The sequence below is a fragment of the Rhea pennata genome, chromosome 2, assembly GCF_028389875.1.
Source record: "Rhea pennata isolate bPtePen1 chromosome 2, bPtePen1.pri, whole genome shotgun sequence".
Lineage (NCBI taxonomy): Eukaryota > Metazoa > Chordata > Aves > Rheiformes > Rheidae > Rhea > Rhea pennata.
Window position 1 is genome coordinate 163,146,204 of NC_084664.1, and position 17,512 is coordinate 163,163,715.

Here is a 17,512-nt window from a genome sequence, read left to right on the forward strand (position 1 = left end):
TGTGAGGGGGAAGTGAGGGGGATGTGAGGGGGGATGTGAGGGGATGTGAGGGGATGTGCGGGGGATGTGAGGGGGGATGTGAGGGGATGTGAGGGGATGTGAGGGGGATGTGAGGGGGGATGTGAGGGAATGTGAGGGGATGTGAGGGGGATGTGAGGGGGGATGTGAGGGAATGTGAGGGGGATGTGATTGGGAAGTGAGTGGGGATGTGAGGGGGATGTGAGTGGGGATGTGAGGGGGAAGTGAGGGGGGATGTGAGGGGGATATGAGGGGATGTGCGGGGATGTGAGGGGGGATGTGAGGGGATGTGAGGGGATGTGAGGGGGAAGTGAGGGGGATGTGAGGGGGATGTGAGGGGGGATGTGAGGGGATGTGAGGGGGGATGTGAGGGGGATGTGAGGGGGATATGAGGGGATGTGAGGGGGGATGTGAGGGGGATGTGAGGGGGGATGTGAGGGGGGATGTGAGGGATGTGAGGGGGGATGTGAGGGGGATGTGAGTGGGGATGTGAGGGGATGTGAGGCGGATGTGAGGGGATGTGAGTGGGGATGTGAGGGGGATGTGAGGGGGATATGAGGGGATGTGAGGGAATGTGAGGGGGATGTGAGGGGGGATGTGAGGGATGTGAGGGGGGATGTGAGGGGGATGTGAGTGGGGATGTGAGGGGGGATGTGAGGGGGGTTGTGAGGGGTATGTGAGGGGGGATGTGAGGGGGGATGTGAGGGGGATATGAGGGGATGTGAGGGGGATGTGAGGGGGGATGTGAGTGGGATGTGAGGGGATGTGAGGGGGGATGTGAGGGGGGATGTGAGGGGGATATGAGGGGGATATGAGGGGATGTGAGGGGGATGTGAGGGGGGATGTGAGTGGGGATGTGAGGGGATGTGAGTGGGGATGTGAGGGGGGATGTGAGGGGGGATGTGAGGGGGGATGTGAGGGGGATGTGAGGGCGAAGATTTTTGGGGACCTGAGGGGGATGTGAGGGGGATATGAGGGGATGTGAGGGGGATGTGAGGGGGATGTGAGGGGGATGTGAGTGGGGATGTGAGGGGATGTGAGTGGGGATGTGAGGGGGGATGTGAGGGGGATGTGAGGGGGGATGTGAGGGGGGATGTGAGGGGGATGTGAGGGGGATGTGAGGGGATGTGAGTGGGGATGTGAGGGGGGATGTGAGGGGGATATGAGGGGGATGTGAGTGGGTATGTGAGGGGGGATGTGAGTGGGGATGTGAGGGGGATGTGAGGGGGGATGTGAGTGGGGATGTGAGGGGATGTGAGGGGGATGTGAGGGGGGATGTGAGGGGGATGTGAGGGGATGTGAGGGGGATGTGAGGGGGGATGTGAGTGGGGATGTGAGGGGATGTGAGTGGGGATGTGAGGGGGATGTGAGTGGGGATGTGAGGGGATGTGAGTGGGGATTTGAGGGGGATGTGAGTGGGGATGTGAGGGGGATGTGAGGGGGGATGTGAGTGGGGATGTGAGGGGGGATGTGGGTGGCGATGTGAGGGGATGTGAGGGGGATGTGAGGGGGATGTGAGTGGCGATGTGAGGGGATGTGACTGGGGATGTGAGGGGGAATGTGAGGGGATGTGAGTGGGGATGTGAGGGGGATGTGAGGGGGGATGTGAGTGGGGATGTGAGGGGGAAGTGAGGGGATGTGAGTGGGGATGTGAGGGGATGTAAGTGGGGATGTGAGCCGGGATGTGACTGGGATGTGAATGGGATGTAAGTGGGGATGTCGGGGTGGATGTGAGGGGATGTGAGGGGATTTTAGGGGCGATGTGAGGGGGGATGTGAGGGGGGATGTGAGTCGCGCTGTGGGTGGAGGTGAGCAGAGTGGGAGCAGGGCGTGGTGGGTGGTGGGGCGGTGACACCCCCGCGCTGGGGGGCGATGCGCGCGCCAGTGCCCCCGTGACACGCGGCCGTCGCGTTGCGGCCGCTTGCTGGGGTGCGGGGAGCTGCTGCAGCGCCCTTTCCTGCCCGCGCCTGGAGGGGCCCCGGCGCTCGCAGGGCCCCTCGGTCTTCCCGGCCCCCACGGCTGCTGTCGGGACGCTGTGTCGCTGCCCCGTGCAGTAGCCGCCAGTGCTCCCGCCTCTCCGTGGCGTCCCTCTGCCCAAACACGCCGCTTGCGGCCGCGAAGAGCGAGAGGAGCCCGGCAGGAGCAGGGGCCCCGGGAACACGAGTGCGGGCTGGTGCAAGCTCCACGCATCTCACCCTGGGGAACTTCCCTGTCTCCCCTCCTGACTGCCCCTCCGTGCTCCAGGAACGTGGATCGGCCAGAGTTGTGCCAGATCTCTCTATACGACTTCCAGAAGTTCCTGCTGCATGACCAGAAGGTGAGTGTCCCCCTGGCCCCCCCATATCCAAGGTCCTCACCGCACAGGGTCATCCCCAGAGGGTCACCTTTGCCCAGCTGTGGCATCTTCCTGCCCCCAAGCCGCACAGCTGCCTGTACGACCTGGTCGTGCATCGCAGCACCAAGCACCCAGCCACAGCATGCAGACACGTTCCCGGTGCTGAACCCACATCTCCCCACCCAGGCCAGGCTGTGATTTCTCATCCTGTCCAGGGGAGCAGTTTATGCCTTTCTAATTTGAGGCTTCCTTTCCTTAGTTATCAGGCTCTCTCCCAGCTTCCTCCAACAATCCCATTCCTTGTAGGGAACTAGCAGCATCACTGACACCAGTTCCAAAAGAAAATGTTTTTCTTATTAGAAAACTGAGCTTTGTCTCACTCTGGCTTTTCTCCTGGCTAGTGCTTCACGTTGAGGGAAGACTGCAGCCAGCACTGGGTCCCCGCAGACCGGGAACAGGGGCTGGGAAAAACAGGCTGGGTTCAACAGGGCAGGACCCCAGTAGCACCCAAGCAGGATGGGGAGCTTCTGGCCACATGAATGGACCTGCTGCTGGCATGGGTCATGGCTGAGCACAAGGCCAGCCATCTCGGGATGCAACAGGGTAGTGCTGCCAAGTACAGATCTGCGCTGCCTGGACCCAAAGAGATCTGCCAGCACATGGCAGTGATGATCTGGCCTCCGGTGGTGGGGGCAGAGCTTGTTAGATATTCTGTTGGGTCGTAAGCCTTCCAGATCCCTCAGGGATCCTCCTGGCCAACCCTTACTGGTCTCTTAGGGATCATCCTGGTCCCAGTATTGGAAATCCTTTTGAGACACCGTCTGGATCTACCTTAGATATCCTTCAGGGATCCCCCTGGCTCCAGTCTTGGGAGGACCTTAGAGATCCCTCCTGGCCCTTAGAGATCACTTTGGGATGCTGCTGGTCTGAATCTTAGAGATCCATTTCAGATCCCTCCTGGCGCAGCCTTAAAGATCGCTCAGGGATCCTCCTGGCTCTGGCTTTAGAGATTCCTTAGAGATCTCTTCTGGACCTGCCTTAGAGATCTCTTAGGGATCCCTCCTGACCCCAGCCTTGGAGAACCCTTGGAGATCCCTCCCGACCCTGGCTTAAGAGATCCCTCAGAGATTCCTCATGGCCTCATGGTCTTGGGACTCCTGAGGGATACCTCCCAGCCCCCATCTTGGAGATCCTTCAGGGGCCCCTCCTGGCCTGAACTTGGAGATCCTTCAGGGAAACCTCTCAGCCCCAATCTTGGAGACCCTCCTGCATTCCCTGATGGCCCAGCCACAAAGACCCCAGTGGGATACACCTTCCAGGCTGCCACACTGCCTCCAGCTCCTCCTGAACAATGTAGTGCATTTCTGCCCTAGGAGTCCTGGGCCAGCGACGTGGGCATGGTGCGGGACTACATGTGCACCTACCTCAAGGACTGCTCCAGTGAGGCAGCAGACCCCTCCTTCCAGCTGGACGAGGTGCGTGCCCTCCCTGCAGTTACAGCCCCTGCAGGGATCCCTGGCCCAGCATGCTCTAACCTGTCTGCTTCTTCCCCAGTTCCTTACGTACCTCTTCTCCAAGGAGAACATGGTGATGGACTCAAAATATGAGCGCGTGGTGCCAGAGGAGATGAACCATCCCCTCTCCCAGTACTGGATCTCCTCCTCCCACAACACGTAAGCCAGATGAAGAGCTCACCTGCTGTACCCTGGAGCCCATAAGCATCTCCTCACCCCCAGGCTTCTCTCATTGATCTCAATGCTTGCATGGAGCCTCCCTGCTTTTACCCCTGGCAAAGGCAGCCCACTGACTTTTCCTCTTGCTCCTCTGCAGGTACCTGACAGGGGACCAGTTCTCCAGTGAGTCCTCCCTGGAAGCGTATGCCCGCTGCCTCCGCATGGGCTGCCGCTGCATTGAGCGTGAGTGACCCCATCCCTGCTGGGCGCCTCAATTGCTGGGACCCCATGGCAATGGCAGCCACCCCTCGGCACCCAGCAGCACATCAGACAGACTGTCCCCAAGCTCATCCCATGGCATTGGAATGGGGGTGGGGGGTGACCTTCCTGCATTGCCCAGGAACCCAAAAGCATCTTCCATGGTGCATGGAGCACTGCACAGCGCATCTGCATGACAGAAGAGGGGGCCAGGAACAAGGTTGGGGAATGAGATCGGAGAACAGCACATATTAACTAGGGTGTCCCCCCCCACTCAGTGGACTGCTGGGATGGCCCGGATGACCTGCCCATCATCTATCATGGCCACACACTCACTTCCAAGATCAAGTTCCTGGATGTCCTGCACACCATCAAGGAGCATGCGTTCGTCACCTCCGAGTAAGAGCTCCCAGTCCCTGCGCCAATCCCACTCCAAGCTCCCAGGCTGTACTGGTCACACAATGCCCCCATCTCTGGTCCATGCAGGATAATATTGCACAAATTCCCCTCTACTTCTTCTTCTTCCTGTGGCCCAGCCTACAGCTTCCCATTTGCTCCCTCAGGCTCTGGCTCAACCCTACTGGGAGTGCAAGTGAGTTGACACTCTGAGTCACCTTTCCTGCCTGCTTCCTTCAGGTTCCCCATCATTCTCTCCATCGAAGACCACTGCAGCATCGTCCAGCAGAGGAACATGGCCTCCCACTTCAAGAAGGTCTTTGGGGACATGTTGCTCACCAAGCCAGTGGACATCAACGCTGATGAGCTGCCATCACCCACACAGCTCAAGAAGAAGATCCTTATCAAGGTGCAGAGCCCGGCACCTCCCTGAAGTTCCTCTTTCCTGGCAGGAGCAGTGGGGCAAGATCAACACCGGGCTGAAAGGGATGGGGATTATCCCAAATCCCTCCATACCATATGATAGGATGCTAGGGATCTGTGTGTGCAAGGAGAGATCTACAGGGCTTGGGAACCCCAAGGACCTCCTGGCACATTGCAGGTGGTCGTGACAGTGCAGAAGCACACAGGAGATGGGCACCATGATGCAAACAGCCAGGGTGAGGGGGATCTGCAGGGCTCTCTCTTCACTTTCCAAGCATTACTTTGAGAGCTGGGAGCCTGGTGAGCGCCACAGACTGATGAGATGATCATCCCCATTGCTGAGCTCCTCTCTCTGGGCTGTTTCCACAGCACAAGAAACTGGTTGAAGGGAATCTGTACGAGGAGGTCTCCACAGCCAGCTACTCCGAGAACGACATCAGTAACTCCATCAAAAATGGCATCCTCTACCTTGAAGACCCTATTGATCATGTAAGAGCCTTTCTTGACAGAATAAAGAGGCAAATAGTCAGGGGTGAGTGGGGTCAGTCAGACGGAGATGCAGGACATGCTAGTGTGGGAGAGCATTGGGGTTTGCAGCAGGCACGGGACACATGCTCTACTAAGCCATTACCATTTCATGAGAGGAATGGGGCCTCAAAGCCCCATGCCTCCATGCCACTCTCATCCCTGCCCCAGTGACGCTGTTTTTCTCTCCCAGACCTGGAGCCCACATTATTTCGTCCTGACGAGCAACAAGATCTATTACTCGGAGGAGACATCCCGCTACCAGTTCAATGAGGACGAGGAAGAGGTGGAACAGAAGGAGGTACCTGCCGGAAAGGCACTTGAACTTCTGAGGGGCATCTGGGGAGCCTGAGAGTCTCCACAAGGAGGGGGAGAGGTTTTGTGATGCCCCAGCCGATACCGGCTGCTCTCTGCCCCACGGCTCAAGGGGATGCTAACCCCCGGTGTCTCTGACGGCACACAGGAGTTCAACAACAACGAGCTGCACTTCACAGAGAAGTGGTTCCACGGGAAGCTGGGAGGAGGCCGTGACGGGCGACAGATCGCAGAGAAACTGCTGCACGAGTACTGCACTGAGACAGGTGGCAAGGATGGCACCTTCCTCGTGCGGGAGAGCGAGACCTTCGTCGGTGACTACACCCTCTCCTTCTGGTAGGAGCCCCAGCCTGGTGGCCGCACCATCCTCTTCCCAGCATGTACCCCACAGACAGCCCTTGTCTCTGCTCTCTGGGGAGGACAGTGGGCTCAGACCTTCCTCAGGAGTCTGCCAGTCTGGGCATCCCTCTGCGTGTTCAGGGGTTGCCTTCTAGCAAATTCCCAGTTCAGAGGCAGAAATTGTGACCAGTAAGAGATAAGAGATCTTGGGGCAAATGCTGTTTTTTTTGCATGGTGTGCAGCAGCTTGCACAGCAGTGTCCTGACCTGGCTTGGACCCGAGAGCTGCATAACACATGCCTACTACTGAACCTTCTAAATAATATTTGGATTATTGCCCCCCCCCCCCACTGCTAGACAGGGGGCCTGAGGAAGGTAGGGATGTGAGATGATGTGACAGGGGGCAGACACCCAGCTCATCGGGAGCTCCGGGCAATCAGCACCAGCCTGGCCCATTGAGCAGCTGCCAGGGATGCTCTCAGCCCTTCCCCTGAAGCATCCTAAGCTGTGCCCCTAGACCACCTCCTCTCTTTGCTCTAGACAAATCTGCCTCCTGTGGGCTTCTCCCTGCTGTTGAAGCACTCGCAGCACCCAGACCCCAGCACTCTCCTTTGCAGTACATGCCTGAGGGCAGAAGGGATTGTGGGGGGATGCATCTCCCCTGAGACCTGGGATGCAGCCATGGGGATCACTCAACCCCTGTGTCTTCCCTCATTGCACCCCAGCATTGTTCACCACTGCCTTCTTCCCCTCTAACAGGAGATCCAACCGTGTCCAGCACTGCCGGATCCACTCGCGGCAGGAGGCCGGCACCACCAAATTCTACCTGACAGACAACCTGGTCTTCGACAGCCTCTACAGCCTCATCTGCCACTACCGGGAGGTGCCACTCCGCTGCAACGAGTTCGAGATGCGCCTCACCGACCCTGTGCCCCAGCCCAATGCCCACGAGAGCAAAGAGTGAGGGTGATCCCTTGCCCTGTCTTCCCAGTACTCTGGCCTTGCTGCCAGGGCCTCTTGCTTTGTCACTTCTCCTTGCCTGCTCTCCCTGGGCCTGGCTCCAGCATTGTCTCATGGCAGAGCCGGTATCGGGTGAGGGACACTCTCCCAGGTGCAGGGATGGTGGCACCAGCCCACCGCCTTCTTGCTCTCCCCTGGCCAGGTGGTACCACGCCAACCTGACACGCCTGCAGGCCGAGCACATGCTGATGAGGGTCCCACGGGATGGAGCCTTCCTGGTGCGCAAGCGCAGCGAACCCAACTCTTATGCCATCTCCTTCCGGTGAGTGCGGCCTCCCCAGCATCCTGAGACTGTACAAGCTGTTCCCAGGCATCTGTACTGCAAGATGAGCAGAGAACTGCTAGGCTCATGTCTTCCGTGACTCAGACCGGGAGATCAGTACGTCTTCTGTGTCCGTGCAGATGTTCTGCCCTGGTGGGGGGGCGTCTTCCCCTACTCTCTTGAGCCAGTCCCAGCATGTGGTTGCAGCGGGGATTTGCTCTACATCGGGTGGGAGGACTGGTGTCATTCCTCCCAGAATGTCTCATGGGTTGTTTCACATGACAAGTCAGGGCTGCGGGAGGCACAGGGCTGTCAGGGAAGGGATCCCCCAGCTTCAGCGGTGGTAATGGTGCATCTTCACAGTGGTCAGTCACATTCCTTGCAACCTGCTGCTGTCTTGGCAGCATCCTGCATTAATTTATTGCCGGAGCAGGGCTAGCAGCAAGGACAGGGTGATTGTGTTGCCCTAGCTCAGGCCTCTTCTATCACTGTGGCCCCAATGAGTTCCTCACCACATCTCACAATCCCCCCTGGCTCTCTTGGCCCCAGGGCAGAGGGGAAGATCAAGCACTGCCGCATCCAGCAGGAAGGTCGGCTCTTCATGCTGGGCAGCTCGGCTGAGTTCGAGAGCCTCGTGGACCTTGTGAGCTACTACGAGAAGCACCCACTCTACCGGAAGATGAAGCTGCGCTACCCTATCAATGAGGAGACCCTGGAGAAGATGGGCACCACTGTGAGTGTTCCTGGCAGCAGGGATGGCAGCTTCAGGCTTCAGCAGGGCTGTGCAAACTGTTACAGCAAGCTGGCAGAACCTAGGTGGCACAGATGCTGTGCTACAGGCAAGCTGGCCCTGTCACGAGCTTTGCTGGAATGAGAAAGTCTCTGCTCCAGCCTCCTCAAGGGCTCCCAACCCTCCACCACAGAGCAGGGCTGTTGCCAATGCTGCACCACGGCAGCCATGTTGAGGCTGGGAAAACTCCAGGATGGAGATCTGGGACCCCCCCCAACCTCAGCCCTGAGCTGCAGCTCCCTCCTGGCAAAGGAGATTTGCTGCAAGTCCAGCCCAACCTGGCCAAGCTGCAGTCTGCAGCCATTGCTCCAGGTTATATCATCTGCCCAAACGACAAAGAGCTTGGCTCCATCATCTTTGTAATTCCCCTCCAATTATTTGGAAAAGGCTATTAGCTGCCCTTCAGCTGGATGCAGCAGTATCCCCCCTGTGTTCCTCCCCCCTCCTGGCAGCTAAGCAGCCAGGTGACCTTGCTCAGGCACCTCTCCTTGCAGGAGCTGGACTACGGAGCCCTGTATGAGGTGCGGACACCTCACTTCTACGTGGAGGCCAACAAGATGCCAATGGCCAGGGTAAGAGGCCAGACCAGCATCCTTGGGAGGTACAGAGCAGTGGGACATGGTGACTCTAGCACTGGAGCTGGAGCGCCATGGCATGCCCCCAACCCACAGGCCTGAAAAGCTGCAGCATTTCACTGCTTTGCTACAGCATCCTTCTTATGTTGGGACCCCCTGTGGCACAAAGCCACAGGTTGGCCTAATCCATGCCCTCTGCCCAGCACAGACTGGATAAAGCCCTGAGAAACCTGTGCTGGTCTCAGAGCAGACCTGCTTTGAGCAGGACATTGAACTAAAGCCCTAAACCTCTTCCAAGGTCCCTTCCAAACCAAATTACGCTGTGGTCATATGATCCTACAATCTTACATGGCTGTACTTTAAACTTCTCTTTGCAGCAGACCAACTCTCAGGCTAAGACCAAATATGGGAAGGCTTAACCCAAAAAGCTTTTTCCAGGAATTTCTCAAGATAAATCCCTTTAGTGCAACAAGAGAAACCATTTGGGAACTTAAAAGTAGAAGCTACTTTGCACTGGTGCAGCCAAAAGTGTTAACCACAGGGTCAGCACCCAGCTGTGATGGTGGCTGTCAGATCTGTGCCTGGAACAGTTGCTAAAGCTGCTGTCGGTGGCACGGGGGCTTTTCAGCATGTGTTGCGGGTCCCCTCAGCCAAGCTGGGACACAAGAGCTCACGGGACATGGCCTTGCTCTCCTTCACCACAGGGCTAGAGGCACAGCAGGTACACGGGGCTTCCCACAGCAGCCCCCATGGCCCTGCAATGTGGCTGTCCCTGCGGACACCGTATGGGAACACAATGTTCCCTGTCCTTCACCCCATCTAACATCTCACTATTGGTGTGGGCTATTTTGGGGCATCATTTGGATCCAGGAACACTAACCCTGGGTAGTGAGGGTACCCGTGCACAAATGTCAGGGCTTGAGGAGCCAGGCTGTGCAGGGAGCACTGCCACCAGCCCTGGGCAGTGTCCCCAGGCCAGAGACACCTGAAGGACAAGCAGTGACGCCTATGTTTCTCTCCCTTGCGACCCAGTGCACAGTGAAGGCCCTCTATGACTACAAAGCCCAGCGGGAGGATGAGCTGTCATTTTGCAAGCAGGCCATCATCCACAATGTGGACAAGCAGGATGGTGGCTGGTAAGCACAGTCCCCGCAGCCCAGGGCAGCCCCCGTGTCCGGTGCCATCACAGCGTGGCTTGTTTGCAAGCCCAGGGCTGGTAGGAGCCTCCCGGCATGGGGTTTTGCTGGTTTTACTGAGTGGGCACAGGTATCACATAGCCCCTCACGCTCCACTCCAGATGTGCTGGAAACAGAGCAGAGAAGCTGCTATGGGATGGTGCCAGCGCTGCCATTTGCAGGATGCCTTGGGCTGCAGCTGGGAGGTGGAGAAGTCCACCCTGAGCTGCGACAGGCCAAAAGCTCTGCGATAGCAGCTCCAACGGCATTCTGTGCCCTTGGGGTTCCCTTGCTGAAATCCACTGGGGCACGGGGGCTTTGGGCACTGTCCCATGCCACAGCAACTGCACGGGCGATGGGTGTTACTGCAACAGGTTTTAACTGCCTCCTTTTCTGTCCCTCCCCTCTCCAAATGTTCCCTGACATTGCATGCAGTGTTAACACCCTCGTCCCCCCCCGAATCAGTCCACTTGCCTTGATCCTCTCACCCCTTCTAGGTGGCGGGGGGACTATGGAGGCAAGAAGCAGCTGTGGTTCCCAGCCAACTATGTGGAAGAGATCGTGAACACGCAGGCGCAGGAGCAGGATGAAGCTGTGAGTGGGATGTCCCTGTGCTGGCTCCATCTGCACGCCTGGAGTCGAATCTGCCTGAGTGTAGATCTTTGTCCAGAGCCTGAGGATGCTCCTGCCTCTGGACATAGAGCAGAACCCACAGAGAGGCTCAGCCCTCGTCCAGAAGGGCTTTTGTGTAGGAATGGGGAGAAGGTGTTTTCTTGGCTTTGCTGAGACTTGGCAAAGCTAGGGGTGGCTTTGGGGTTAAGGAGGTTGCCAAAGCGAGTGGGACAAAGTCAGCTAGCGGTGGCTTCCTTGCAAAGACCTTTCACTGCTCCCTCTTCCCTCCTCTCTTGCAGTCATCAGAAAACAGCCCCCTGGGGAACTTCCTGAAGGGCTTCATCGATGTGCCATCCTGCCACGTAGGTGAGTGTCTCTGCTGCATCCCCACGGAGGGAGCAGGAGTGTTCATGGAAAGCTAAAGATCAGTGCAATGACCTGAGGCTCTTGAAACTCGTCACACACCTGAGTCCAGTCAGCTGTAGAGCTGCTGTGGACCTGCTCTCTGGCAGATACCATTGGCCCCCAGGTGGCTGACCAAGCTGAACATAGGCTGCAGCTGGGGAAGGACTGAACTTCTCTGTCCTTGCTCCGGCTAAGAGGCTGGAAGTAGCCTCACACCAAGCAGGGGAAACACAGGGCTGAATTCAGAAGGATTCTGCCAAAGCAACCCATCCTTCAAGGCCCAAACAGTTTTGGTTTAGTTTGGTGGATATTTAGTCCCCTGCAAGACAAGACAGTTCAAAGGAAAAATGCATTTCAACACAGAAAGCTGAAACTCTTAATTACAGAAACAGCAGAACAGAGCATTTCTGGTTGCTGCTTTCATTTCCAGATATTTTTCAGTGATTGACTGGAGTTTAGGGGGAAGTTTGGATCCCCTCTCCCAAATTGTAATTCTTGGTGATTTCCAGTTTCAGAGGGGGACAGCCCTACAGCCTGCCAGTTGCCCGTGGGCACTCAGTCTCTGCTGTGCCTTGCGTTGCAGGCAGCATCGCAGCAGGCGAAACCAGATTTGCACACTCTGCCTTGCATCCTCAGTGAAGATTTGCCCCTGGCAAACACCTCTGTCCATCTGGCACCCCCAAATCCTGGCTGTAGGGCTACAGCAGGCGAGGGAGGCTAAGCCAAGCATCGGTTGGGGTACAGGGGGTGCTCCGAGGGGTACAGGGGGTGCACCGAGGAATCTGCAGTCCCCAGCGTGTTCCTATCCCATGCTTTGCCGTGGGCCAAGCAGGACCGCTGAGGTTTCGTTTGCTCCACAGAGCCATCCGTTGGGAATCTCTTCAAGTAAAGCCCCCTCTGATGTCCTTATAGTTATCTGCAAAGACGGGAGGAGCTCCAAACCATTTGTCTTCACCATCCATTCCCAGCAGATGTCCCACGCAGCCCAGTCACTGGACGTGGCCGCAGACACGCAGGAGGAGCTCAGCGAGTGGGTGGCCAAGATCCGGGAGGCCACGCAGAACGCCGATGCCAGGGTGAGGGGCACTGCGGGCCAGGCAACACTCCAGGTGTCACAGGACCTGGAGAAGCTGAGCACTGCCTGCTCCCTGGTGAGGAGAAAGGAGGCCCAGCCCTCCCACAGGAGCATGAGCCCGGCAGCCCATGACCCCACACCCCACCGAGTTGGCCCTGGTTGCAGCATGGGGCAAAATAAAGGTTACATTTTGGTGGATGGTCCCATGCCATCATCTATGGATCATCCTCTGCAGTGGGGGCCTGGGAGGAGACAGGCACACCAGGGCAACAGTTTTAGCTCCTGTTTTCCCTTGTGCAGATGCAAGAGGGGAAGATCATGGAGCGGAGGAAGAAGATTGCGCTGGAGCTCTCCGAGCTCGTTGTTTATTGCCGTCCAGTGCCGTTCGATGAAGACAGTAAGAGCCAGGGGGGTGATGGTATGATCAGGGAAAGAGCTGGGCAGGCAGGGAACTGAGTGGACTCAGGCTGGTCTGTGGGGCACCCCCTTTTGGCCCCATATGCCCTTGGGGCAGAGGTTGAGGCACCCCAGACCACTGGCACAGCCTGAGAGCCCTGCAGCTTCCTGCTGACAGCTGCCTTTTGCGCTTTCAGAGATTGGCACAGACAAGGCGTGCTACCGGGACATGTCCTCCTTCCCGGAGACCAAAGCCGAGAAGTACGCCAACCGAAGCAAGGGCAAGAAGTTCCTGCAGTACAACCGGCGCCAACTCAGTCGCATCTACCCCAAAGGCCAGCGCTTGGATTCCTCCAACTACGATCCGCTGCCTATGTGGATCTGTGGCAGCCAGCTTGTGGCTCTCAACTTCCAGACCCCCGGTAAATCCTGCTTCTAGGGTGGCTGGTGGGCTCAGTCCTACAGGTCACCCCATTTCCCCCATCCCCATCCCTGGTGGCTCTCCAGTCACTGCTGGATGTGGCTTGGATGCTCTATCCAGCCCTCATCTCCATCCTAATGGGGACATCCTTGATACTTAGATACTTCATGCAATATCTGGCTGCATCCCTTCTCTACCTGGGGCCAGGGACTCTCTGTTGGGGGGTTGCCTAGGGCAGGACCTTCCTCCTAGGGACCTCGGGGGAACCCTGAACCCCATAGCTCAGAGCTGTTCTGTCCCTGTGGCTATCAGACAAGCCGATGCAGCTGAACCAGGCGCTGTTCATGCTCGGAGGCCGCAGCGGCTACGTCCTGCAGCCCGACATCATGAGGGATGAGACGTTTGACCCCTTCGACAAGAACAGCCTGAAGATTGTGGAGCCCATTACAGTGCAGCTGCAGGCAAGTGGGGGCCAGTGGCATGGGGGAGGACAAGCAGAGAATGGCGACTCACCAGCACCCCGAAGTGTTCGCCATCGGTACCATGCTGATGGGGAGTTTTCTCTGCCATTGCTCCATGGGATTTGTTATACTGCGACCTCTTAGGTCTGTCGGTACATGGCATTGCACGGAGCTGAGCAAAACCTCAGCAAGAGCAAGTTGGAGAATAAAACAGCTAAAAGAAGCTCCCAACCATGTTGCCCCACCTTTGGGTAATTTTGATGTTACAGCTAGGACGGGCTAGTCCATAGTCATCTGACCCTGCTTGAGCAGGTGGGCTGGACCAGAGGATCTCCAAACGTTCCCTCCCAACCCCAGCCATTCTGTGGTTCTGTGACCCTTGAGCAAGTCACAGAGAAAACGAGTTTCATAAATAATTTTACAGATATGGCTGAAATCGAGCTAAAATCTGTCCAAATTCCTATGTAGGCCTGAGAAGGCCTAGTGAGGCTTATTAGACCATAAAGGATTGAGCCATAGGGCTGCTCCAGGAGTCCCTCCTAGCCTGCAGGGCCAGGGCAGCTGGAGCTCAGCCTCCTTCTCCTCCTCCTCCACCTCCCCCAGATCCTCGGCGCCCGGCACCTGCCCAAGAATGGGAGGAGCATCGTGTGTCCCTTCGTGGAGGTGGAGGTGTGTGGCTCCGAGTACGACAACAGCAAGAACAAAACGGATGTTGTAGGTGAGGGTCCGTGCAGGTGATACACCCACTGGGTCCTTTCACCCTCGGGCCAGTCAGTGCCATGCCGGTGCCATGCTGTGCACCATCCAGGCATCCAGCCCAGCTCCGTGCTCTGATTCCTGCCTGTTCTGTCCTCGCCTGCCAGCTGACAACGGTTTCAACCCCGTGTGGCTCTTCAAGCAGTTTGTCTTCGACATCAACAACCCTGAGTTCGCCTTCCTCCGCTTCGTGGTGTATGAGGAGGACATGTTCAGCGACCCCAACTTTTTAGCACAAGCCACCTTTCCTGTCAAGGGCCTCAAAACAGGTATGCTCCCTCCATCCCTGCTGGGTGCCCACCTGAGGCTCAGCCCCTTGGGGGTCAGCTCCCGGGGTGGCCATGTGCTTGTGGCTCACAGCAATGGCCATGCAGAAGGTACAAGACCATGTCGCAACAACTGCAATGTCATGTCCAGGTTATCGGTCGGTGCCGCTTAAGAACAGCTACACAGAGGACCTGGAGCTGGCCGCTCTCCTCATCCATATTGAGATCATCAATGCCAAGGTGGGTGGGTGCCATGTGGGGACCTACCTGTGCCCCATGACATTCCCCAGACTCCCCACATCCCCTCTGCTCCCTCAACAGCTTGACCCAGAGCTTCCTGTGCAACATGGTGTCCCACTTCATGCCTCAGTTTCCCCTCCTGGAGGGGGGAGAGTGGGGCCCTGGGTGCCCACACCAGGCCCACGAGCCTCATGTCCTTGTGTCGGAGCAGGAGGAAGATGAGGAGAACCTGTACTCATCCATTCAGCAGCTGCGTGATCGCGCCAGCGAGCTCTCCAGCCAGGTCTCCAGCTACGAGCGCACCAACAACTGTGACTCCCGCTACCAGCAGCGCCTCGACGAGCTGCGGGCGGCCCAGGAGCGTCTCATGGAGCTCACGGAAGTGCGCAACCGCAAGTGAGTCCCCCTCCATGCTGGCCTTGGGGTGCACCCTTGCCCTGAGCCCCCAGTTTGGCCCCTACAGTCAGTAGAGAGGTTGCTAATGCCACCTCTCCATCCCCCCCCCCCCAGGCTGATGGAGAAGAAGAAGAGGGATCGGCAGATGGTCAGCAAGCGCAACTGAGCCAGCTGGGGCTCTCCAGGCCCCATGGCCGGGGAGTCTTGCCTGCATGAGCCCTGGCCGGTGCCACCAGCTGGCTGTGGACATATCCTTGCCTGTCGCCCGCATCCCTCCTACACTCAGAGCTGGTGCGGGCCAGGACTCAGCCCACAGGGACAGCCCCCTGCCACCTCCTCTCCTGCCACAAAGGGATGGCGGGAGGGTGGGATGGCCAGACCTGGTGCCCCCTGAGCAGCACTCGTGCCAGCCCGGCTCCAGCCACCGTCGACACGACCCGGTGCTCAAGGGTGCCAGCACCGCTAGGTCCTGGGGATGGACGGTACCAGCAAAGGCTGGTCAAAAGTCTCCAGTCTGGGGAGAAGAGGGGTCTTTGCGTAGGTCTATGATGTTTCTCCATCACCGCACCAGGCAGGGATGGAGGCACAGCAGCGAGGCAGGAGGAGGGAAGCTCTGTTTCGGCCCCGTGTAACTCCCTGCCTCCTCTCGCCTCGCTCCCCGGAAGGGCTTGGGCCGCAGCACCCAGGGGTGCGGCTGCAGCTCGGCGCTCCCGCAGGGCCAGGAGGGATGTTGGCCATTGTCCCTGCACGCGGGAGCTGCCTGGGGCAGACACAGACACAGCGAGGGCTCGAGGGCTGCCCGAGCAAGCGCGGGGCGATGGCAGCGGCATGCCCAGCCCTAACTTCCCAGCACCGCAGGCTGGGGCAGCTTCCCTCAGAAGCGGGGTGTGATACCAGCCCCCCAACCTGCTGGAGAAACTGAGACACAGAAAAGGTCTCCTGGTGCAAAACTGGCCCAGGAAGAAGCAGGACCAGCCACCCCACGTCCTGCACCCTCCCTCCCTGCCTGGACTCATCCTGCACCCTTGGGCTCGACCTGCACCGTCCTCCCCACCACGGGCCAGGGTTGAGGATGGGAGAAGGGGCACCACTCGCTCCGAGCCCCCAGTCCCACTGGGACAGAGACGCGGGGGATGGCATGGCTCGGGGGGTCCCAGTGGGGAGGGGAGCATCCCACCCCACAGAGCTGGGCAGGGCTCCCGCTATAAATACCTGTATTTTCTTCTTCTATTCAGTGTGTACATATGGCGCAGGGAGGGGTCTGTTACCAGCCACAGTATTGAGGCACGGGGGAACCCCAAAATGTCCTGAGGTGCCCCCGGTCAAACAGCAAGGGAGTGGGGACAGGGGCACCCTGCGGGGAGGGTGCCAGGAGACAGGGTGCGGGGCAAACGCGGGCGATGAGGCAGCCCCCATCTCCTGGGGCCTGGAGGCCGAGGGACGGGGACGTCCCTGAGGTCACGTCCCGGGGCAGCAGCAGAGCCCCGGGAATTTCTCCGGAGGGAGGCCCGTGCCCCCCAGCCAAGGTCCCTGCTGCTGGCAATCGTCCCCACTGGGGAAGTCACATCCGGCTGGACACCAGCCTGGGTCCCTGGCGCTCCAAGACTTCTAGGAGGGACCCAAGGTGTCTCCATGGGCCGGATCCAGTCCAGGGATAACCATTAAAGCGAGCAGAGCTTGTGCCGCTTATCCCCGGGCTGAGCTTGCACCTTGGGGTGCTGCAGGCACCTGGGCGAGAGGGCAACGACAAGGTGGGCCGGTGGCATCTCGGGGTGTCCTCGAGGGGAGGGCACCCTGTCAGAGGGTCTGTGTATTCTTTGTATGAAAATAAATCTATTTAGCCAATATTTATACCCAGGGCCCTTGGTCTGATTCCCCCGAGCTCATGGACATGGAGGATGTCCCCAGGCCAGGAGATGTACAAAGTGGGGTAACAGCAGCCAGGACAGAGGACACAGAGGCGTGGAGATACAGGGGGGACAGGTCACTGGGACATAAGCCATGGGGAAACATGGTGTCACGGGCCGGGGGGGGGGGGACGGGACAGATGACACGTGTCATAGGGACACAGGACACAGACCATTGGGACATGGGACCGCAGGATGGATGACATGGGCCACAGGGACGTGGGCTGTGGGGACACGGGACACAGGCCATGGGACCCGGCCCATGGGGACCTGGGACATGGCCATGGGGGCAGAGGACTCGGGGATCCAACACCTGACCCGTGGGGACACAGGGGAGCAGGTCTGGGGACACGCGTCCCGGGGTTATGGGCCATCGGGCCATGGCCCGCAGCCCACGCGGAGCCGGCACACATCCTGGGGGACACAGGACCCGGGCCGTGGCCCCGCGAGGACCCGGGACAAGCCCCGCGGGGA

General features: G+C 58.6%; 1 protein-coding gene across 1 annotated transcript in view; it reads left to right on the top strand.

Moving 5' to 3' along the window:
- The window catches only part of LOC134137571 (1-phosphatidylinositol 4,5-bisphosphate phosphodiesterase gamma-1-like), a 30,630-nt gene extending 13,648 nt beyond the window's left edge, over positions 1–16,982 (top strand). Inside the window, exons 8-32 of the mRNA XM_062570705.1 lie at positions 2,260–2,335; positions 3,727–3,828; positions 3,908–4,026; positions 4,184–4,269; positions 4,563–4,683; positions 4,921–5,089; positions 5,473–5,592; positions 5,822–5,929; positions 6,092–6,279; positions 7,041–7,241; positions 7,444–7,563; positions 8,113–8,296; positions 8,848–8,925; positions 9,961–10,064; positions 10,601–10,697; positions 11,015–11,081; positions 12,033–12,196; positions 12,496–12,592; positions 12,789–13,013; positions 13,325–13,473; positions 14,077–14,191; positions 14,337–14,498; positions 14,647–14,735; positions 14,947–15,131; positions 15,246–16,982. Of these exons, the coding sequence (XP_062426689.1) occupies positions 2,260–2,335; positions 3,727–3,828; positions 3,908–4,026; positions 4,184–4,269; positions 4,563–4,683; positions 4,921–5,089; positions 5,473–5,592; positions 5,822–5,929; positions 6,092–6,279; positions 7,041–7,241; positions 7,444–7,563; positions 8,113–8,296; positions 8,848–8,925; positions 9,961–10,064; positions 10,601–10,697; positions 11,015–11,081; positions 12,033–12,196; positions 12,496–12,592; positions 12,789–13,013; positions 13,325–13,473; positions 14,077–14,191; positions 14,337–14,498; positions 14,647–14,735; positions 14,947–15,131; positions 15,246–15,297 (3,178 nt within the window). The 3' untranslated portion in view covers positions 15,298–16,982. The remainder of the gene's footprint in view (positions 1–2,259; positions 2,336–3,726; positions 3,829–3,907; positions 4,027–4,183; positions 4,270–4,562; positions 4,684–4,920; positions 5,090–5,472; positions 5,593–5,821; positions 5,930–6,091; positions 6,280–7,040; positions 7,242–7,443; positions 7,564–8,112; positions 8,297–8,847; positions 8,926–9,960; positions 10,065–10,600; positions 10,698–11,014; positions 11,082–12,032; positions 12,197–12,495; positions 12,593–12,788; positions 13,014–13,324; positions 13,474–14,076; positions 14,192–14,336; positions 14,499–14,646; positions 14,736–14,946; positions 15,132–15,245) is intronic.
- The last annotated feature ends 530 nt before the right edge of the window (positions 16,983–17,512 follow it).